The 25,058-nt window shown below is 36.9% G+C and overlaps 1 protein-coding gene across 7 annotated transcripts in view; it reads right to left on the bottom strand.

Annotated features, from left to right (window-relative positions):
* C2CD3 (C2 domain containing 3 centriole elongation regulator) overlaps positions 1 to 25,058 on the bottom strand; it is a 161,352-nt gene that overhangs the window by 135,422 nt on the left and 872 nt on the right. For all 7 annotated transcript variants that reach the window (XM_039471508.2, XM_074400942.1, XM_074400940.1 and 4 more), the window contains exons 2-3: positions 23,870 to 24,139; positions 18,419 to 18,576 (exon numbers count right to left, since the gene is read on the bottom strand). In XM_039471508.2, coding sequence (XP_039327442.1) covers positions 18,419 to 18,576; positions 23,870 to 24,139 — 428 coding nt within the window. The remainder of the gene's footprint in view (positions 1 to 18,418; positions 18,577 to 23,869; positions 24,140 to 25,058) is intronic.

Raw genomic sequence — 25,058 nt, 5'->3', positions numbered from 1 at the left:
GCTTACTCTGTATCTATCTATTAGTATAATCACCATTTATGGAACCTTTTACTACAGGCCAGTAACTGTGCTAAGTTCCTTCTACAGAGAAGCTAATATTACTATATAACCCCATCAGGAAAGTATATTACCCTAATTCAAAGACTTTTTTTTTTAAAGCAAAGACTTAGAGAAGGTACTTGTAACCTTTGAGGCATCATCCTGATTAGAGTACACATTCATTGAAGGCATGGCTGTCTTCTTCATTTTTCTATTGACTAATTAGCATAGCACCTGTACACATAGTATGCCAAGTCTAATATGCCTAATGGTCTGATGAATAAAAGGAGGACGTAACATTTTCCGCATTCTTAGTATTAGTTGCTTGGGAAAAATAAGGTCCGAGTTCTACGCTGGAGATGAAGAGGGGTGAGGAGGGAGGACAAGTAAGATGAAAAGGTAATAACTTTAAGTTTCCTTATCAACTCATTCCTGTGAGTTCAAGTTCTTTGTGAAAAGGCTCCCTAGTCCCCTGAAAAGCTCAATGGAGAAACACCTAATGGAGGAATAAAAAATAAAAGTTTTAAAGCAAAACCTTAAGGAAGAATGTGAAGAATATACACCAAAAGAAAAGAATAGCAGTGTTGAAAGTTCCCTTTCAGTGACAGAGAAAGCAGAAGAAATTGTTTAAACAGCCAAGGACTGTCAAATAATGAATGGCCTAACACAAAAATGAAAAACTGCAGTTAGACGTTTTACGATGTCTCTGGGAAGGTCAATGAAGTATTTTATCTAGAAGAACTGCCAAGGAACAAACTCAATAAAACATGCCTGAGTCTTGATGAGAATTCTGTTCATGAATCATAACAGAAAGTCCTTCAAATCTATTCATCATGAAGATCTTTGCACAAAGACAAATGACAGCAGTGCAGTGGGATGAATACTCTGTGCAGTGATCACTGTAACAGCATCACATAAAATCCTGGGTGCTCAAATGTAAATGTCAGCAAGTGTTCCCTTACCATTCATCACTTGCCAAAGACTGCTTCTGCATTCTAGAAACAAAGAAGACACTGAGAATAAAGATAGTGTTCCTGGCCTTAACAATCACTTCCTGACTGGCCACTGAGTTTGCTTTAACTCATAGGCCTATACTACCATTGACCCTTAAAAGTCTAGGCACTTGCCACGCCTCTCTTACAATCAAAACACAGGGGCCTAACTCCTTTGTTCAGTTTAACAATTCCTTGTTGATACCAGCTCTGTGCTACCTCCGTGAGGAAAAGAGATGAGTAAAACATGATTCCAGCACTTTGGGAGGTAGGGGTAGGAGGATTGTTTGAGCCCAGGAGCTTGAAACTGGCCTGGGCAATATAGTAAGACCCTGTCACTACAACAAATTTTAAAAAAATTAGCTGGGCATGGTGGCATGCACTTTGCAGTCCCAGTACCTGCTAGGCTTGAGCCTGGGAGATTGAGGCTGCAGTGAGCTATGATTGTGCCACTGTAATACATCCTGGGCAACAGAGCAAGACTCTGTCTAAAAAAAGAAATACCACCTACTCCCCACCCCTGCCCCCACACAAAAAACCCTCTTCCTCAGAGGACCAGAGTATTTTGTATGGGAAGTTAGAAAAAAAAAGTAATTTTTCCATTTCTCCATTTGCCAGGAAGGGCAGTGGTGACATACCTATCAAGGACAACTACCATGGCTTCTCGTGCTTTGACAAAACCTTAGATGTGTGGCCTTCTGGCCAAGAGACTGCAATTTCATATTGTTGGAACATTCGTGGTATCCCTGGGGGTTGCAGCTTTCTCTACATTTGTTGTGGCTGAACCAAGAAAGAAGGTACACACGGATTTCTTCAGAAATTATAATTCCATGAAAGATTTTGAGGAGATGAAGAAGGCTGGTATCTTTCTGAGTACAAAGTGATTTTGAAATACAAAGAATTTCTTTGGGTTAAATTATGTAGAAGTTTGTCACTGACTTGTGTTCCTAAACTATGAAACATGAATGTGTGGGCTAAGAAATAGTTTCTACTGATAAACAATTAATAAAAAATTAATTTTAAAATAAAATAGTAGGTTTTAAGATAAGGATGTGTACTAGGTGCTATGGAAATGCTAAGAAAGGGTCTGAGACTGGGGAAGAGGTGAGAAAGGAGTGCCAGGGATGATTTCCAGGAGTAAATTACAAACATTTGAGCTTAAAATCTTAAATATAAATGAAACAGAAAAAGCTGAGGGGTATAGAAGTAGAACATTACAAGCCGAGGGAAAAGTATTAGTCAAACTTTGGAGGTATAAAACAGAAAAATGTTCCGTCAATTCCTAGCAGTCCAGGAGACCATCTAATTTAACCCTCCTGTTGCATTTAGCTCCCAGATCTTCATTCCTGTCCACCTCAATCATTTGCCTTGCCAATCAAGATTCACCCTAGTGCTCACTCCTCTGCCAATCCCTTCATTGAGTCCCGTAGAATTTCTATTTTATACAAATTACCTTACCACTTTAATGAAACATTTCTTTCTTAAAATGTCCCCATTTCCTCAAAATCTCTTCCAATATAAACCACCTACACTTGCCAGGCTAAAGGAAGTTAACTTTTGCCTTTCTGGTGCTATTTCTAGACCATCATTCTATCACTTAAATATATCACTCCTCCGAAACCCATGCCATCCACATACACCACGAATGTACCATATGCTTCTCACATCCATAAGAGAACAACCTCAAGGACACTCATCAGTCTTCTAGCAATGACTCAAGGTTTACTTTAACAATAAGTTGTCTATAATTATCTGTTATATCTACAACATCTATCAGTATCAGAGAGAGCAAAATAGTAAGAATAATTTTCAGAATCATGTTGGTCAACACAGAATTTAAAAAAAAGTAAACTATTGAACAATGCTTATTATTATTTTTTAAATTTAGAGATCGGGTCTTGCAAGAGAGATCCAAGATGGCTGATCACTAGCAGCTTGGGATTTTAGCTCCCAGTGAAAGCACAGAGAACGAGAGGACACCACACTTTCAGATGAATTCTTGTTGCTCACACACCAGGAGATTCCCAGTAGAGGAGCCCCACGGGTCGCCAGCGCAACTCTTGTGACCGGCGAGGCGGTTTTGCCGGCGCTTTGGAGCGTTGGTTCATGGTGCAGAGTCAGAACAGCACCATCAATCTTAACGCCGCTGTTTCAGATTTCGGCGCTGAGAATCAATAAGTTGGATGTCCACCCAGAAACCCAATTACAAAGACGGTAATCACAAAGACCACAGATGGATAAATCTACAATGAAGGGAAGAAAACAGCCAAAAAAGGCTGAGAATACCCAAGATCAGAATGCCTCTCCCTCAGCAGGGGATCACAGTTACTCATCAGCAATGGAATAAGGCCTGATGGAGAACGAGTGTGTTCCAATTACAGAAGCAGGCCTCAAAATGTGGATAACAAGAAACTTCTGTGAATTAAAAGAACTTGTTCTAACCCAATCCAAAGAAACTAAGAACTTTGAAAAAAGGTTTGACGAAATGTTAACAAGAATACACAATTTAAAGAGGAATATAAGTGAATTGATGGAGCTGAAAAACACAATACGAGAACTTCGTGAAGTATGCACAAGTTTTAACAGCCGAATTGATCAAGCAGAAGAAAGGATATCAGAGATCGAAGACCAACTCAATGAAATAAAACGAGAAGACAAGATTAGAGAAAAAAGGATAAAAAGGAATGAGCAAAGTCTCCAAGAAATATGGGACTATGTGAAAAGACCTAATCTACGCTTGATAGGTGTACCTGAATGTGACGAAGAGAATGAATCCAAACTGGAAAATACGCTTCAGGATATTATTCAGGAAAATTTTCCCAACCTAGTAAGACAGGATAATATTCAACTCCAGGTAATACAGAGACCACCACAAAGATATTCCTCAAGAAGAGCAACTCCAAGGCACATAAATCATCAGATTCACCAGGGTTGAAATGAAGGAGAAAATACTAAGGGCAGCCAGAGAGAAAGGTCAGGTTACCCACAAAAGGAAGCGTATCAGACTTACAGCAGATCTCTCAGCAGAAACCCTACAAGCCAGAAGAGAGTGGGGACCAATATTCAACATCCTTAAAGAAAAGAACTTTCAACCAAGAATTTCACATCCAGCCAAACTAAGCTTCATAAGTGAAGGAAAAATAAAGTTTTTTGTGAACAAGCAAGCACTCAGAGATTTCATCACCACCAGGCCTGCTTTACAAGAGCTTCTGAAAGAACCACTACACATAGAAGGGAACAACCAGTATCAGCCTTTCTAAAAAATACCAAAAAGTAAAGAGCATCAATATAATGAAGAATTTACATCAACTAATGGGCAAAACAGCCAGCTAATATTAAATGGCAGTATTAAACTCACATATATCATTATTAATTCTAAATTTAAATTGACTAAATCCCCCAATCCAAAGACAGACAGGCAATTTGGATAAAAAACTAAAACCCATCAGTATGCTGCATCCAGACCCATCTCACATTCAAGGATATACAAAGACTCAAAACAAAGGGATGGAGAAAGATTTACCAACCAAACGGAGAGCAAAAATAAATAAATAAAAAGCAGAAGTTACAATTTTTGCCTCTGATAAAATAGTCATTAAAGCAACAAAGATCAAAAGAAGCAAAGAAAGACATTATATAATGATAAAAGGATCAATGCAACAACAAGAAGAGCTAAAGATCCTAAATATATACGCACCCAATACAGGAATACCCAGACATATAAGACTTATAAAGAGACTTAGACTCCCACACAATAATAGTGAGAGACTTTAACATTAACATTAGACAGATCAATGAGACAGAAAATTAACAATGATATCCAGGATTTGAACTCAGATCTGGAACAAGTAAACTTAATTATTAACATTTATAGAACTCTCCACTTTAAATACACAAAATATACACTCTTATCAGTACCACATCATATAAACTTAGAAGTTTAAATGAAATATTGGTTGGCTCCTCGTTTGTTATTCTCTTCCCTTATTTTCTTTCATGTCTCCATTATTAAGCACAATTATAGGCATACCCATATTTAGACTGCATTCTAGCCCGGGCAATAAAGCAATACCCCCATTCTCTCTCCCTCTTGCTCTTTCTCTTTCTTCCTCTTCTTTATTCTTTTTCTTATTATTTTTTTCTTTCTCTGTTTAAAAAAAAAAAAAAAAGAGATAGGGTCTTGCTCTGTCACCTAGGCTGGAGTACAGTGGTATGATCATAGTTCACTGTAACCCTGAACTCCTGGGCTCAAGTGATTCTCCTGTCTCAGCCTCCAAAGTAGCTGGGATTATTAGTAGGTACCACTACATTTGGCTAATTTCATTTCACGTGTTTTTAGAGATGGGGTCTTGCTCTGTTTCCCAGGCTGGTCTCAAACTGCTGGCCTTAAGTGATTCTCCCACATCAGCCTCCTGAATAGCTGAGATTTATAGGCACAGGCCACCACACCTGGCTCAATTTGCTAAAGTTGTGTTGAAAAATTTTAAGTCTAGGTTCATGAAGGATATTGTTCTGTACTTTTCTAATATTGCCCTTCTGGTTTTAGTATAAAGGTGGTGTAGGCCTTAAGTGTTTTCTCCTTTTCTTCTTTCTGGAAGAGACTGTGTTATTGGTGTTATTTCTTTTTTATGTTTGGAAGAATTTGTAGTAAAGTGATCTGGGGCTGAAGATTTCTTTTTCAGAAGGTTTTTAAGCTAAAAATTAAATTTAAAAATAATAATCGCTTTATTCAGGTTATCTATTTGACCTTGAGTGAGTTTTGGTAGTTTACAGTTTTCAAAGAATTGGCTCATTTCATCTAAGTTATCAAATTTATATGTGTAGAGTTGTTCATAGTATTTCCTTAATATCTATGGGTGTTGTAGGCTGCTGTCTTTCTTACAGTAGAATCAAAAGGAAAGTGAAATATTTGTGTTCATAAGAGAGACCAAGAGACTTATGAATTTCAAAACAAATGAATGAAAAAAGCAACTTTCACATTCTTCTTTGTGGAAGAGCATGGGAAAGTTGATTATACAAATTGGGTCCTTCTTGTCATATCCAATTAAATCAGTTGAGGGGTCAGGGGAAAAAAGCACTCAGGGTATATAGATTGCTCCAAGAATGTAATTCTCTACAAGCCTGGCTGCTGAAATGGCCTGCTGTAACCCTCAGACCAGTTTCACCTACCAATGAGAGGGTCACTCACCAATAAGAGTTTGCCAGCTCCCCAAAGCTTCTCTAGTGCCAATAAGCTTTTTTGGAACACAATACATACAATTTTTCTTTTTTAAAAACATATTTTAATTTTTATTTTAGGTTCAGGGGTACTTGTGCAGATTTGTTGTACAGGTAAACTCATGACTTGGGGGTCTGGTGTAGAGATTATTTCATCACCCAGGTACTAAGCACAGTACCCAACAGGTTTTTTGTTCTGAACCTCTCCCTCTTCCCACTCTCCTCCTTCAAGTAGGTCCCAGGGTCTATTGTTCCTCTCTTTCTGTTCATTTGTTCTTATTATTTAGCTCCCACTTATAAGTGAGGACATGTGGTGCTTGGTTTTCTGTTCCTGCATTAGTTTGCTAAGGATAATGGCTTCCAGTTCCATCCATGTTCCCACAAAGGACATGATCTCATTTCTTTTTTATGGCTGCACAGTTTTCCATAGTGTATATGTACCACATTTTCTTAACAGTCTACCATTGATGGGCACTCAGGTTGATTCTATGTCTTTGCTATTGTGAATAGTGTTGCAATGAACATACATGTACACATGTCTTTGTGGTAGAACGATTTATATTCCTTTGAGTATGTACCCAAAAGGTATAATTATTTACAGCTATAATTATTTTTTAAATTAAATTTTTAGCTTAAAATCTTCTGAAAAAAATCTTCAGGCCCAGATCAATTTACTGGCAAATTCTTACACTACTCAGTAGTGGGACTGCACAGTCATATGGTAGTTCTGTTTTTAGATCTTTGACAAATTGCCACACTGCTTTCCATAATGGCTGAACTGATTTACAGTCCCACCAGCAGTGTGTAAGCATTCACTTTTCTCTGCAATCTTGTCAACATCTGTAATTTTTTGACTTTTCAATAACAGCCATTCTGACAGGTGTGAGCCATTCTCACTGTAGTTTTCATTTTCACTTCTCTAATGATTAGTGATATGGGGCATTTTTTCACATGCTTGTTGGCTGCATATACATCTTTTTTTGAAAAGTGTCTGTTCATGTGCTTTGCCCACTTTTTAATGGGGTTGTTTTTGGCTTATAAGTTTGTTTAGGTGTCTGGTAGATGCTGGATATTAGACTTTTGTCAGATGTATAGTTTGGAAATATTTTCTCCTATTCTGTAGGCTGCCTCTGTTGATAGTTACTTTTCCTTTCTTTCTTTCTTTCTTTTTTTTTTTGAGACAGAGTCTAAGAGCTCTGTTGCCCAGGCTGTTGTGCAGTAGTGTGACCTCAGCCCACTGCAACCTCTGTCTCCTGGGTTCAAGTGATTCTCCTGCCTCAGCCTCCTGAGTAGCTGAGATTACAGGCATGTTTTTGTATTTTTAGTATATATGGGGTTTCACCATGTTGTTCAGGCTGGTCTTGAGCTCCTAACCTCATGATCCGCCTGCTTTAGCCTCTCAAAGTGCTGGGATTGTAGGCATGAACTACCGTACTTGGCCAACAGTTTCTTTTGCTGTGCAGGAGCTCTTGCAAATTTTTGCTTTTGCTGCAATTGCTTTTATTATTTTTGTCATGAAATCTTGCCAGTTCCTATGTCCAAAACGGCATTTCCTAGGTTCCAGGGTCTTTATAGTTTTAGGTTTTACATTTAGATCTTCAGTCCATCTTGAGTTGATTTTTGTATATGGTGTAAGTAAGAGGTCCAGTTTTAATCTTCTGCATATAGCTAGCCAGTTATCCCAGTACCATTTATTGAATAGAAAGTCCTTTCCCCCAAATTCTTTCTAGTAAAACTCCCAACCTTCTTTTTGTTCTTTGTACATACTGAAGACCACCACCTTTCCATATGTCCTGAATTACAATTCTTGCTTCCCAAATAAAACGTTTTAAATTTAGAGATTTATCTTATATTTTATTTTGACTTCAACAAGAATATTTCTAATGGTAAAACATCAAACAAGATATGACTGTGTCAAAAGATAACATCAGGAAACAAACTATAGTAAGAATTATGATTGGCCTGTAGAACAAAGAAATTATGAAAATGGAATAAAAAGAAAGTACATATTTAAACAGGTTATTTTAAAATTTAGATAATGAGTGGTATTCCTGTGAAATGGAGTTACATATTAAGATCAAAAGCTTTAGGGTGTCAAAATCTTAATAAAAGAACGTTTAGTGAACGCAGCAGAGTTTGTGTGTAATAGCATGATTTGCATATATAAATCTAACCAAAATTATAGTTATTCAGCATGTTAGTGGTAGGATTGCATACTTAAAAGGTGAATTGAGTGAAAATGTTAAATAATTTGTGGCATTCTTATTTGTAGCTGATGAGAACACAGATAAAAATAACTTCCCAAGAGTTGTATTCATTTAAAGTATCAATGAGAATTTTGTGTAAGTGAAAAATTTTTAAATGTGATGCGCAAGACAAACATATAATCAAGGAAAAATACCTCTCTAAACTGAAAAGTCTTGAAAACTTTATTAAAGACTGATGACAAAGGATGATGATTCTGAAATGGTCTTTGATGACAATGAACTTGTTTCAAAATCTAAATCCAAGATGGTAACACTTTGCAAAGACAGAGAAGCATAAAGTTATTTACTGCCTTATTTGTCTACAGGGCTAAAAGTCAAACAACACACACACACACACACACACACACACACACACACACACACACACTAACATATGAATTAAATAAATTCTGTTGGTCAATATTTTGCTTGATAAACTGGATAAACAGGCCGGGCAGAATGGCTCCCATGTATAATCCCAGCACTTTGGGAGGCTGAGGCAGGAGGATGGCTTAAGCCCAGAGTTCAAGAGCAGCTTGGGCAACATCGCAAGACCCTGTCTCTACAAAAAAATACAAAAATTATCCGAGTGTGGTGGTGTGCACCTGCAGTCCCAGCTACTAGGAAGGCTGTGGTGGGAGGATCACTTGAGTCCAGGAGGTCAAGGCTGCAGTGAGTCATGATCATACCACTGCACTCCAGCCTGGGTGACAGAGCAAGACCCTGTCTTAAATAACAACAACAACAACAACACCCCCGCCTCGAAAAACTGGATAAGCAGTATGTAGCCTGTCATTAATACATGGATATTAGGTGGCTTAGTATGAGGTGTGGTGCTAAAACATGTTTTTGAGCTTGAGTTTAAAGAAGTCTCCCGGTTTATGTTGTCCAAGGAGAAATCCCAGCCTCAGATCACTAGCACAGACTGATCAAACACGTACAGGGCCATTGTAAGTGACATTACTGCCTATGTAAAAAATCTGATGGCTTATCTGCAAGTGCACTAACAAGGAACCATATGTTATTTGATTTACTCATGACTTGATGACTGTATCTTTGGAAAGTTTTACTGGCAAGGAACTATCTGTTCTACTTTTTTGTATTTTTCCATGCTGAAACAGGATTTCCAGAAATGAAACTGAAGGCATGAAATACATTCCTAAAATTGTAGAGCTAAAGACTGATATCCCAAAAAGATTTTTTTGGTTTCAAGCTTTATGAAGACTAACGCTGTTCAACTTATCTTTCTCAATTTATACTGCAAGTGTAACAAATGGAGGTTAATAAAATTTACTACAATATTTAAGATTAACTGTGACGTCTGAAATGTTAAATTTTACAAATGTCTTAGTAGTAGTACCATAACTATCAAAACTATTTTGCCAAGATTCTACCTTTGTTTGGAAATACTCATGTTTGTGAATGGCTATGGTCTGTTATAAAACTGAATAAAAATGAAATCTTATAATTAAATGGTTTAAAAATGAATAATGTAATGCCCATCATATATATAATACTTGATACTGATTACTTAGTACAGAAGTATCACATTTCTAGCCAGATCAAATGAATGATTTCAAATGAAAACAGTCATAGTTAAGTATTCCTGTTTCCCAATTTCAAACTTTAAATAATCATATGTTTGTGTGTATATATAGAGATGCATATATATCTTACATATGTGTATATATTATGTTACATGCTTATATAACAGCGTAAGTTCAACACTCTTCCTAAGTCTGAATATATTTTTGGCAGCTGACTTCTTTTACAGCCAGTCTGCCTGACTCATTTTTTTTTTTAACATCTAACCTATATCAATAATGGAATACAACAAAGCTTTCTCTCTCAATCAGATTGATTGCAATGAACTATATCTGCCTCCTTTGCCTTTCCTCACTCCCCAGTCTGACCAAACCCAATATTCCCCTACACAGCAACACTGTAAAGCCACCTTTCTTCCTCCATCTTCCATTCTATCAGCTTCTTACTGGCTACACTTACCTCTTTTGTCAGGAAAGATCACACGGTTAGTCAATTCAGTACTGTCCTTGGGGAGAGCAAAGCAGTGGTATAACAAGAATTCAAGCTCCATCATTCACTGCATGTTTATTTTTTAAAGTATCTTAAAATTAATATAACACATGCACGTTCAGATTCAAACAGTTCTATAATTTTGTTACACTGCATAAAACAAGTTTCTTACACAGACACCATTCCTCTTTCCTCACAGGCAGGAACTTTCAATTTCCATACATGATTCATAAGATATTTACCTCTATAGCTCCAAATAACATGATTATATTTATGTCTATACTTAGACTTCTTCTGGTTTCCAGGCATTATCTGTTGACTTAATAATATGGGAGATAAGCATTTAGCTTTATCTCACATCCACTTATTTCCTCCATCCTCGAAATGTGCCAATACAGTAATATCATAAACACTGATTATTGATCTAATTACAATTATAGTATGAATATATACTCCATTTATAGCTGAACAATTAAATGCACTGATTATTTTTCCTTTCTTGCACAACTTTTTCCCAAAATGCTGTCTTGTTTTCTCATTTGCTTAGTTAAAATTTTTTTTAAATTTCTTTTTAGAGATCTGGTCTTGCCATGTTGCCCAAGCTGAACGTGAACTCCTGGGCTCAAGTGATTCTATTGTCTCAGCTTCCTGAGTAGCTGGGACTATAGGTGCATGCCAACATTTGCTTTGTTTTTATTGTTCTTACTGTTAATTCAATTCTGAACTTTTGGCAGTTGTTGAATTCTCCTCTTAAGATTTTCAGACACATTATGTGTTTTGTAACTTTTTTTTTTTTTTTTTGGTGAGAAATCTCTCCCAGAGCCCTAGGACATACTCCAATTTGGAATAGCTGCCATCTATGCCTTGCGTACAGCTGGTTCACCTTAAATCAAGGGATTCTCTTTGGCTTTCTCCTGTGTTCTATCTCACTTGGAATATTCCACCTTGTCTTCTTCTATAGTTTACTCCTTCATTTTGGTAGAGAGAGTCCTTCAGCTGCTTTGTCAGGAAGAGTGTGGGAGAGGTATGAATTTTTGAGACTTTGTCCATACAAAAACTTCATCCTACTCTCACACTAGATAGTTTGCCTAGAGAGAGAGACTTCTACGCCATTTTCATTCAGCATTCTGGGGGCATTACTGAATTGTCTTCTGGCTCCTATGTTGCTTTTGAGACGTTGGAAGCCACACTACTTCTCAGTTCTTTCTGTGTGTGACTGTTTCTCCTGTTCTCTGGAAATTTATAGGATCTTGTTGTGTTTTCAGTGTTCTAAAATGTCACAATGATATTGTGCTGAAAGTCAGCCTTCATCACTATGTTGTACTTAATGGACACTTTCCTTTTTGTAAAAAAAAAAAAAATTAATATCAAGAAGAATGTTTCTGTCGATGGGTGCAGTGGCTCACGCCTGTAATCCTAGCACTTTGGGAGGCCAAGGCAGGTGGATCACTTCAAGCCAGGAGTTTGAAATCAGCCTGGCCAACATGGTGAAACCCCATGCATACTAAAAAAAAAAAATTAGCTAGATGTGGTGGTACATGCCTGTAATCCCAGCTACTTGGGAGGCTGAAGCAGGAAAATCACTTGAAACTGGGAAGTGGAGGTTGCAGTGAGCTGAGATCATACAACTGCACTCTAGCCTGGGCAACAGTGCAAGACTCTGTCTTAAAAAAACAACAGCAATAATAACAAAAACAAATTTCTAAGCTTTTTATCATGAAAAATTTAACACATATACAAAATTAGAAAAAAATAAATAATGACTACAGATACTATCATCCAGTTTCAACAATTATCCGCATCTGGTTAATCATGTTTCATTTATACTCCTCTAAGCCTTGCTTTGCTACTGGATTATTGTGAACCAAGTTCCAGATATCATACTATTTCGTAAACACATTTTTAATAATATGAGGACTCATTAAAAAAACATGAGCACCATACCATTATCACATTTTAAAAATTAATAAAAATTCTTTAAATTTATCAAAAATTGAGTCAACATTCTAATTTCCCTGATTGTTTCAGATTTTTTACAATTAGTTTGTATGCATCAAGATACAGGTAAGTTCCTCAGGAGACTTTTTCAATTTGGCAACTCATGTACTTAGTACTGGGAAGCCTTCATGAATTGCCTGTAAGCGTCCAACATTCTTTTTTTAAAAAAAAATTTTTTTGAGATAGGGTCTCAATCCATCACCCAGGCTGGAGTGCAGTGGCATGATCTTGGCTCACTGCAACCTCTGCCTCCCAGGTTCAAGTGATTCTCCTGCCTCAGCCTTCTCAGCCTCCCTAGTAACTGCGATTACAGGCATGTGCCACCATGCCCAGATAATTTTTGTTATTTTTTGTAGAGATGAGGTTTCATCACCATGTTGGCCTGGCTGGTCTCAAACTCCTGGCCTCAACTGATCCAATTGCCTCAGTCTCCCAAAGTGCTAGGACAGGCGTGAGCCACTGTGCCCAGACAACAACGCTCTTTAAAGGGGGGGGGAAATCAAGTGCATAATATATAAAATTTACAATGTTTGGTATTCAGTAAAAAGTTAATAGAAGTCGGAAAACATGCCCTATAACCACAGAACAATTAATCAATAGACCTCAAATGACAGGTGATAAAATTGACGGGACCTTAAAACAGTTATCACACAGATACTCCTAATGGTTGTAAAAGAAAATGTGACTGCAAAGAGAAAAAGAAAATGTACATTAAAAAAGGAAATGTAACTTTTAGAGATGAAAATATTTGAAATGAAAATGACTGATGGGGTTAGAAGCAGGTTAGATACTGCACAAGATGATTAATACATATGAATATAGAGTAATAGAAACTATAAAATGGAGTACACAGAGGATGAAAAGATTGGAAAAAAACAAACTCAGTTACTGGTAGAAAAATGTCAAGCAGTCTAAGATACTTTGAAGTCTCTTGAAATCACATGCTGGCTCCTTGAAAAGATTAATAAAATTGTTAAACTTCTATCCAGCCTGATCCGGAAGAAGAAAAGAGAAAACAAATTACTAATATTGGGAATGAAAGAAGAGATAGAATCACAATTGCTTTCATTTAAAAAGAGAAAGAGATGTTATAAACAACTCTGTGCCAATAAATTCAACAATTTCAATGAAATGGACAAATTATTTGAAAACCAAACTACCAAAGCTCACTCAAAAAGAAAGATGACCAGAAAAATCCAGAACCCACTTAACTCCACTGGTAAACTCTACTAGACATGTAATCAATTCTATGTTAACGCTTCCAATAAACAGAGGAGGAACTATTCTTTTTCTTTTTTTTTTTTTCTTTTTTTTTTGAGATGGAGTTTCGCTCATTACCCAGGCTGGAGTGCAATGGCGTGGTCTCAGCTCACTGCAACCTCTGCCTCCTGGGTTCAGGCAATTCTCCTGCCTCAGCCTCCTGAGTAGCTGGGATTACAGGCACGCGCCACCATGCCCAGCTAATTTTTTGTATTTTTAGTAGAGACAGGGTGTCACCATGTTGGCCAGGATGGTCTCTATCTCTTGACCTCGTGATCCACCTGCCTCGGCCTCCTAAAGTGCTGGGATTACAGGCGTGAGCCACCGCACCTCGCCCGGTGAGGAGGAACTATTCTAAAATCATTTTATGATGCCAGCATTACCCTCACATTTAAATCAAAGACAATGCAACAAAACAATACAAAAATACAAAAATTAGCTAGGCATGGTGGTGTACATCTGTAGTTCCAGCTACTCAGGAAGCTGAGGTAGGAGACCTGCTTGAATCCAGATGGCGGAGACTGTGGTGAGCCGAGATAGTGCCATTGCACTGCAGCTTGGGTGACAGGGCGAAACTCTGTCTCGAAAAAACCCCGAAGAAAACCCACCTTACCTAGAATCCTATACTCCTCCCAATTTCATTTTTCCTTGTTTTTCCCTAGTCATCGATCATATGCACATATGTTAATTTGAATTTTCCTTTGTCATCAATCAATAATCATTTTTCCAGCTGCTACACAATCGTAACTATGCAATTTTATCTTCTATGGATAGAAAAGATTCCACAAATAGACTACAATTTTAATATTGTTGAATAAATTGTTTTCATTCTCCCAATATTAAAAATGTATTTCCATTACTAGACTTAAGCATATAGCTTTCTTCTCTTTTTATAGTATTTACTTAAAGTAAATCCCCAGGGGTAGAATTACTGAGGTAAACAATATACAATAATTCATGTGGCTTTTGAAACATAATACCAAACTGTCTGGCAGTTCTGATGCAAATTTATATCATCAACAGAAAAGCATGACTAAACCAGATTCACTTTACCATTAAGTCATCAATACACAGTGTCACTATTTTAACATTTAATGTATTACAAATGAGAATAGGATAAATACAATAAAGAAAATGTTAAGTTTTTTTCACTTAGATGGATCTATTTCTGGACTCTGTTCCACTGACAAAATTATATGCTTATGATTTTGTAACATTAATAAATTCTTACTTCTGGTAATGTTAGATGTTCTTTCCTTATCTTTTTTGGACTATTTTCTTATTTGCCTATTTAATTTTCTCTAAATTTTAGAATACAATTGACAATGTATAACCTCTCAGGAATTTCTAAGGTGTTTGAAAGTTCAGAATTTTCTAGAAAGTGCTCCCAATGAGTCCCCCACAGAAGAGGAACTCTTCTGTGTTCTTTCCCAGCATCTCATGCATGTCTATCACATAATATGTATTACAGAGCGTTCTGGAAAATTAAATAAAAGGGCCATCTCTTATCTCTGTATATCCTAAGTTAGAGGCATGTAATAGTGTATGAAAAAAGCATAAGTTGATCTCTTCAATAAATGGTGCTGGAAAATTGAATACCCACATGCAGGAGAATAAGACTAGACTCCTTTCATCATACACAAAAATAAGCTAAAAATGGACTAGACTACGTTTAAGATCTAGGACTATAAAGTGACTAGAAGAAAACATAGGGGAAATGCTTCATGACGTCGATCCAGGAAAGGATTTTTTGGGTAAGACCTCAAAAGCATGAGCAACAAAAGCAAAAATAGAAAATGGGAGTACATCAAACTAAAAAGCTATGCACAACAAAGGAAACAATCAACACAGCAAAGAGACAACCCACTGAGTGGCAGAAAATATTTGCAAACTTGGCAACTGATAAGAGTTAATATCCAGAATACATAAGAAACTCTAACAATTCAACGGCAACTTTTTTTTCTGATTAAATAATGAACAGAAGATTTGAATAGACATTTTTCAAAAGGAGACATACAAATGGCCAATAGACATATGAAAAAAATGCTCAACGTCACTATGATTAGGGAAAGGCAAATCAAAACAACAATAAGATATCATCTCATTCCAGTTAGAATAGTTAATATCAAAAAAGACAAAAAGTATCACATGATGGTGAGGATGTGGAGAAAGGGATACTCAGGCATTGTCGGTGGGAATGTAAATTAGCACAATCATTGTGATCAACAGTACAAAGGTTCCTCACAAAAATTAAAAGTAGAACTACCATATGATCCAGCAATCTAGCTACTTGTTATATAGTCATGCACTAGGTAACATTTCTGTCAACAACTGACTGCATATATGACAGTAGTCCCATAAGATTACAATAAGGCTGAAAAATTCCTATTGTATAGTGACACTGTAGTGTTGTAATGTGGTAGTGCAATGCATTACTCTATATTTGTGGCAATGCTGATGTAAACAAACCTGCACTATCAGCATAGCACATACAATTATGTATGATATATAATACTTGATAATAATAACAGCTATGTTACTGATTTACAATTTGCTGTTATACTTTTTCTTTTTATTTTAGAGTGTAGTCTTCCTACTTATTGAAAGAAAGCTAACTGTACAACAGCCTCAGGCAGGTCCTCAGGAGTTATTCCAGAAGAAGGCACTGTTATAGGAGATGACAGCACCGTGTGTGTTATTGACTCTAAGACCTTCTAGTTGGACAGGATATGGAGGTGGAAGACAGTGATAGTGATGATTCTGATCCTGTGTAGGGTTAGGTTAATGTACGTGTTTGTGTCTAAGTTTTTAACAAAAATGTTTAGAGTTAAAAAAAAATTGAAAATAGAAAAAAGCTTACAGAATAGGGATATTAAAAATATTTTTGCATACCTGTAAAATGTGTTTGTGTTTCAAGTGTTATTATAAAAGAGTCAAGAAGTTAAAAAAATCCAAAGTTTATAAAATAAAAAGTTACAGTAAGCTAAAGTAAATTTATTATTAAAGAACAAAATTGTTTTGTAAATTTGGTGTAGTCTAAGTGCACAGTGTTTATATAGTCTACAGTAGTAGATGGTAACGTCCTAGGCCTTCACATTCACTCACCACCCACTCACTGACTCACCCAGAGAAACTTCTAGTCGTGTATGCTATCCGTAACTGCTCTATATAGGTATACCATCTGTTATCTTTTATACTGTTATTTTTATGTACTTTTTCTATGTTTAGATATGCTTAGACACACAAATTTTTACCATTTTATTACAACTGCCATCACTGTGTTATAACAGTATTCAGTATAGTAACATACTGTATAGGTTTGTAGCCTAGGAGCAATAAACTATACCATAAGCCTAGGTGTGTAGTGAGTGGGCTATATCATTTAGGCTTGTGTCAGTACATTCTATTATGTTTGCACAAGGATGAAATTGCCTGAGGACACATTTCTCAGAATATATCCCCATCATTAGTAATGCATGACGGTATAGTTAAAGGAAACAAAATCACTATGTCAATGAAATACCTATACTCTGTCTATCACAGCACTATTCACAATAGCCAAGATGTGGAATCAACCTAAGCATTCATCGACGAATGGATTAAAAAAATGTATACATATACAATGGAATACTATTTACAATAAAAAAGAAGGAAATCCTGTCATTTGTGACAACATGGAAGAACCTGGAGGACATTATGTTAAATTAAATAAGCCAGGCACAGAAGAACAAATATTATACTGCATGATCTCGCTCATGTAGAATCTAAAGAAAGTAGATCTCATAGAAGTAGAGTAGAATAGTGGTTAACAAAGACTAGGGAAGGTAAGCAGGGAGGAAGGATGGGGAGAGGTGGGTCAGTAGGTACTATGGTACAGTTAGGAGGAATAAATTCTGGTATTCTATTGCACTGTATTGGGTGAATACAGTTAACAATACAGGAATGAACTGCATATTTCACAATAGCCAGAAGAGAGGATTGTCAATGTTCTCACCACAAAGAAATAACACGTTTGAGACGATGGATATGCTAATTACCCTGATTTGATCTTTACGCAATGTATACACGTATCTAAACATCACACTGTAATCTAAAAATATGTGTATTATGTGTCAATTAGAAATAAAATTTACAAAGTAAGCTGAAGCAATAAATGAATACATCAAAGATACCACTTACATGAGTCAAATAAGCAATTACTATTCAGTACTATGTTAGGAGCTATAGGAAAAACAAAGAAAGCAGAAAACAAAGGCTTGCCTCTCAGGGAATCTAGAAACTAAAAGGAAGAGGAATTAAAGGGAGCATACTAATAAACAATTTTGGAAACTATGTGGAATTATAACTGAACATGATTATATAATTAATGCTTTTGTGAATGTAATAAAGAGTACAAGAAGAATGAATGCAGTAGGAGGCGTGAAAGACTCTTGGAACTTGAGATGGCACTAAGAGGATTTGGATAAATGGGAAACAGAAGTAGGTCTACTGGGTAAAAATATGAGCAAAAAAATGAGGTGGAAATTAGCATCATATACAGTAGCCATGTACCTATTCATTCTACAAACAGAATCAACTATCTCTGCCCCAAAAGTTTATTCTATGCAGCAAATACTTAAAATATATTTTTACCTGGAGTTCTCCAAGTTTCTTAGACGTTGCTGACACAATGGTAAAAAATCCATTGATTTGATGGGTTGGAGAAAGCTGGGCTAGTCCATTGATCTGAACTCTACCAATTGGAAGATGGTCAAGTTTGGTGATTACTTCCAGCACCAGCACAGCCATATCTAATCAGAAACAATTACAACACAGATAGTTTTTATTTACTTTTATTTTCTTTTTTAAGAAGTGGGTAGAGGGGTATATGCTAAAAAGCTTTTTAATTTGAAAAAAATTATTTTATGTTTCATAACACATTGCATTGGTGAAAGTGAGAGAAATTAGGTACGTTAATAGGTTGCTAATAGGATGGCTAACCAGAAAACAATTCAGTAATAACTCAAAAAATTAGAAAAGCACATATCCTTTTTCCACTAAATTCTACTATTCTACTTTCTTTTAAAGACAAGGTCTCACTCTGTCACCCAGGCTGGAGTGCACTGGCACAATCATAGGTCACTGCGGCCTCAAACTCCTGAACTCAAGTGATCCTCCTGCCCTAAACTCATCAGTAGCTGAGGCTAGAGACACATGCCACCACATTGGGGTAATTTTTTTATTTTTGTAGAGGCAAGGTCTCATTGTGTTGCCCAGGCTGGTCTCAAACTCCTGGCCTCAAGTGATCCTCTGACCTTGGCCTCCCAAAGTGCTGAGATTACAAGCATGAGCCACCAAGCCTAGCCTACTCCTTAATCTATATTCTCTATAAACTGTAAAGTGATCTATGTCTGTGAAGTGATCTATATAACAGAATATTTAATAAAGTTTTTTTTAAATTATGGTAAAATGGTGAAAAATAAAGTGACAAAAAGAATATGAGTAGTTCTAGCTATACTGATATGGAACAACATCCAAGATGAACTGCTAATTAGAAAAATAGTGCTGATTGTATATATGTAATCTGTGTAAATAAAAGAAATTATGCAAAGAAGCTTTTATTAGTATAGAATATATTTTATAAGTAAATATATTCTTGTGTAAAGATACACAAGAGACTGGTAACCTTTCACACCTTTAAAATGTCTTACCATGTGCATGTATTTCCCAATAAAAAAATGTGATACAACTGATAGAAAATACAATTGATTTAAAAACGACAACAGAGATAACAAAACTACCTGGGAAAAGTAATTTAACTTAAAAAATTATTTTAATTTCAGATAAACTAATACTTATCATACCATTCTAGGGGTGGAGGAGTGTGAACCCAAGATCAAAAGAACAGTAAAGGTTTAGAGAAGAACAACAGAAACCTCACACTGAGAAAAAATAAATCAACTGGACAAAAATATTTAGCATATCAAGTATTTGATAAGAAAAATGCCCTTAAAAGAGTACTGTTAAATGTATTTACCAATAACTCAGGCTTTGGTTTAGATATACAGAGCAAAAAATCTGTTTTCATTCTCATCATTTCCAGTTTTGATTGAACAAAGGACTAACCATGCATAGCTGCAAGGGTTGGTCCCTGCCTCCCAGGAGTATCTAATTGCACACTCTTGGGTTTTATCTGGAGCACTGAGCTACTGAAAGCACCTGAAACCGAGAGAAATGAAAATAAACTTCTCAACTATAGTCTTAACTAGTCACTGAGATGAATACCTTCATGCACATAGGAGGAGAAATATAATGCATTCATAGGGAATCTAAGTTCATTTCAGGACAGTTTAACTTCTGAATATTTTCTTAACCAAAGTTGAGAAAATGGTTCGTTTTCATTATTTGTTCAATACTGTAGTGAAAAGCATGCAGGAATTATAATTAGAAGACCTGTGATTGTGTCCTGACTGCAATATTCACAAGCTATTTCTGTATAAGCCGTAGTTGTCTGTAACATAAGCTTATAATATTTGCATCACTGTTGTGTGAGGAGCTGGGGTTACTGCAAGCAGAACGCTAGTACAGTGTCCTCCCAAATGGTAGTTGCTGAATGGTTGCTAAATGACTTTAGGCAAATTATATGACATAATCCCTGTGTAACTACTTGAGATGGTTTGGCTGTGTCCCTGCCCAAATCTCATCTTGAATTGTAATTCCCATAATCCCCACATGTCACAGGAGGGACCAGGAGGAGATAACTGAATCATGAGGACTGTTTCCCCCATACTGTTCTCATGATAGTGAGTTAGTTCTCATGAGGTATGATGGTTTTATAAGGGTCTCCCTGCTCTGCTGGGGACTCATTTTTCTCTCTCTTGCCGCCATGTGAAAGATGTGTTTGCTTCCCCTTCCACCATGATTGTAAGTTTCCTGAGGCCTCTCAGCCATGTGGAACTGTGAGTCAACTAAACCTCTTTCCTTTATAAATTACCCAGTCTCAGGTATATCTTTATAGCACCATGAGAATGGTCTAATACACTATTCATGGGGGTTATCTGAAAGTCATAGGGGCTAATAGATGTAAAAGTGCTTGGTAGACTATAAAATGATGTACACATGTAGAATAAGAGAAATGGACTAATATTTATCTGTTGGCTATTTACTAACAGCCAGGCTCTTCCATGTTTAATTAATTCTCTTAATACTCTATGATACAGGTATTTCTGTCTTCGTTTGGGGATAAAAGAGGCTCTGCAAAGTCATGTACATTCCTAAGTTCACTCAGTTTTAAATGGAAAGAACTGGGCTAAAACTCAGTTCTGTCCAATTATAAGTCCTCTACACTTAATTATAAGTCTACTATACTATTCATCACTTCTAGGACAAAAAACTTAATAGACTTCTGATCTTTATACTTCTCTTGTTGTGGAATTAGAATCTCTATTGTCCAGCATTTATTCCAACCCCCAACTGTCTTTCACATGCCTACTAAGTGAATCCTATCTGATTAAAGAGAGGCAAAAACCAAGTAGTAGAGCCATAATTTTCTCAGTTTCTACTCTAATCATTCCATGCTCCAAACATTTTCATGGCTGCTATTTTCTGCAACAGAACAAAAGGTAAAGGAAGAAAGATCTAAGAGTATGAGGCATATCTCAGAATCTTATAATCCTTCTATTTCCTAAGGCAGTATAACAGAAATATTAATTTTGGAGTTAAGTGCCCCCTGAATTTAGGGTTGGTACTAGGGTAACCTTGGGTTAGTCACTTTTAACTCTTAACCTCAAATTCATCACCCAGAAAATCAGGATAATATCCATCGCAAACATACAGGGCCTCAGAACAAGCTTTCTTGTGCTTTGCAGAGGTTTCATCTTATTTGTCCTACTGTATTTTTGCTTTCTGTAAACAAAAAGTTATGAAGATTTAACATGTAAAGATTTTCTCATTGATTAAAAAGAAATTTGTACTTAACATGTTTTTGCAATTGCCTTAACTTCTGCTCAGAATAAGGTTAAACAGATATGAAGAAATTGGCCAGGCATGGTGGCTTGCCTGTAATCCCAGCACTTTGGGAGGCCAAGGCAGGAGGACTGCTTGAGTACAGAAGTTTGACACTGGCCTGGGCAACACAGTGAGACCTCATCTCCACAAAAATTACAAAAATTAGCTGGGTGTGGTGGCAGGCGCTTATATTCCCAGCTACTCAGGAGGTTGAGGTAGGAAGACTGCTTGAACTCAGGAGGTTGAGGCTACTGTGAACTGTGTTTGCATGACTGTACTCCAGCCCAGCTGACAGAGAGACCTTGTCTTAAAAATAAAATACGAAGAAATAAATAAAATATAACTACCTTACCTACTTCAGAGTCATTTTAAACATCAAATAAGATGACAGATTGAAAGTATTTCAAAAACTGTAAAATGCAATACATTTCCCCTTCTTTTTTTGTGTTATTTTTATCTGAGGAACTCATATAATTTTTCTTACTACCTTGCTCCAGCCTAGGAAAAAAAGCAACTCCCTCTCACTTCAAGTTAATTCTGTCATAGCCTATGTATTTTACTCATTTGTAAATCTCTTCATATAATGGTGACTTCCCCTTTTTTGACTGATACAGTATCTTAATTATGAGGTTATTTTGCTTAATACCTTGAGTGTAATAAAAATGGTTTGAGAAAAAAAAATTATGGTTCATGCTAACATATGATGACATATTCATTAGTTTACTCTTTACATTTTATATTCTTTGAAGTGAAATATGTACACAAAGAGTTAATAAAAGAGCTGGGCGCGGTGGCTCAAGCCTGTAATCCCAGCACTTTGGGAGGCTGAGGCGGGCAGATCACAAGGTCAAGAGATCGAGACCATCCTGGTCAACATGGTGAAACCCCGTCTCTATTAAAAATACAAAAAATTAGCTGGGCATGGTAGGGCGTGCCTGTAATCCCAGGTACTTGAGAAGCTGAGGCAGGAGAACTGCCTGAACCCAGGAGGCGGAGGTTGCGGTGAGCCGAGATCGCGCCATTGCACTCCAGCCTGGGTAACAAGAGCGAAACTCCATCTCACAAAAAAAAAAGAGTAAATAAAAGAATAATAATAATGTGAATATCTACCACACAGCTTAAGAAATAGCATACTTTTGGCCGGGTGTGGTGGCTCGCACTTGTCATCCCCGCACTTTGGGAAGCCGAGATGGGTGGATCACGAGATCAGAAGATAGAGACTATCCTGGCCAACAGGGTGAAACCCGTCTCTACTGAAAATACAAAAATCAGCTGGGCGTGGCAGCATGCGCCTGTAGTCCCAGCTATTTGGGAGCCTGAGGCAAGACAATTGCTTGAAAGAGGGAGTCAGAGGTGGCAGTGAGCCAAGAGCATGCCACCGTGCCACTGCATTCCAGCCTGGTGACAGAGGGAGATTCCGTCCCAAAAAAAAAAAAAAAAAAAAAGCAGCAGCATACTTTTTCCAAGTTTTCAGTTAGAGCACACACTTTGTGAATATTTGATGTCTTATCTCTTTATTTTCTGTTTCCCGTTTTTTTTTTTAAACAGGGTATCACTCTGTCACCCAGGCTGGAGTGCAGTGGCACGAACATGGCTCACTGCAGCCTCAACTTCCTGAGCTCAAGTGATTTCTTTCACCTCAAACTCCCAAGTAGCTGGGACTACAGGTGGGTAGCACCATGCCCAGCTAATTAAAAACATTTCTTTTTGTAGAAACAGGGTCTTGCTATGCATGTGGAATCTAGTTTGTTTTTTTTTTTTTTTTGTAGAACCAGGGTTTTGCCCAGGCTGGTCTTGAACTCTTGGCTTCAGGTGATCTTCCTGCCTCAGCCTCCAAAGTGTTGGGATTACAGGCATGAGGAGCCACCACATTCAGCCTCTTATCTCTTCATTTTCTAAAAAACACGTCATGTCTACAGTTGGGTTATCACTTACAAGGTTCGCCTCATGTGTCTACTATTGAGATTCTACCTTTTCTATGGGCTTCTTTCTAAACTAGAATCATATATATTACGTACACAACAACACTTATTGCTGACAATATAACCACATGCTTTATATTAGGTCTGCAGGTACAATGATAAAACAATAACATACCTGTCAGGTAAGAGGTAAACTGTTTTGGACCACAACGAATAGCATAACGTGTAGTTGTTCTCACAGCTTTTGGTTCAGTCTGCAATGCATCCCTGGGACAAAAGAGGGTTCCATCTGATGTTTCTCCCCACCACCTCACTCGGACAAGTACACAAGTGGGAGGCTTTGCAATCTTCCATATAACTTTATTAACAGTAAGTTTTAGAAAGCAGCGTAGCTGGCCTTCAACCAGAGGGGGCAGGCTTGTAGATGGAGAAATGTCACTCAAACCTGTGGAAGAATCCAAGAAAACTGAGTCAAAATTTAGAGTAAATATAGAAAATACATAATATGCTTTTCGAATGAAAATAAACAAAACACTTTAGTCTTTAGTTCAGTGATTTATCATCATTTGGAAAGAAGGTTTATCCTACCTATTCTTCTAATACATGAGAAGTAACTATCAAATCAGATCACAGAATAACCTACCCGGTCATGTAAGCTACCCTGATAACGAATTAGGATTTAAGATTTGATTTGAGTTATTATCTGAAAAACAAAAATATCACAAGTAGTTGAAGTTTTTCTAAGTTTGGTTGAGATTTTTCTAAGTATACCCCCTCTTGCCCTCCATAGTGGAGAGAAGACCCACCATAATCCTTGTGGATAATCTCAACATAAAAATTATACATAGTTGTGTATATATTTCTGCATATGTAAATGGTATAGAAAAAAGTATATTCTATCTATACTGTGTATTATTATTTCTACTTTGACTTTCCGCTTATCAACCAAACTTGCTTGACTGGTTTGACATAGGGAGCACTAGCATACTTCAGTCTCAGATCCTCCTATCTTTCGCGGCAAGAAAAGTCATTACCTCAAAACTGCCTTAGTAATCTTTAAATAGCTTGGATAAGAGTAATTCCCAGATTGTAGCTTCAGTCCTCAACCCAATGGCCTAAAGTCCTATCACTGTTCCCAGTATTCTTTTCTCAGTAAACCGCGTACAATGCAAAAAGGCAGGGTAACCCCATGTCCGTTTTTCCTTCAAGGCAGCCTTGTAGAGATTCAATGTCCAGTTTCCTGATCTACTCTGGGTTTCTAGGGTGACTGTTTTCACTGCAGTTAATATCCCTTACTCGGTGAGCTTGTGTCTTCTTGAGCTGCTAACCTGATAAGCGCTCTCTGCTGCATACTCTTTCACGAT

This window comes from Saimiri boliviensis, chromosome 6, assembly GCF_048565385.1.
Source record: "Saimiri boliviensis isolate mSaiBol1 chromosome 6, mSaiBol1.pri, whole genome shotgun sequence".
NCBI classification, from domain to species: domain Eukaryota; kingdom Metazoa; phylum Chordata; class Mammalia; order Primates; family Cebidae; genus Saimiri; species Saimiri boliviensis.
The sequence above is the reverse complement of the archived record's forward strand: the minus strand, read 5'-3'. Positions and strand labels throughout refer to the sequence as shown.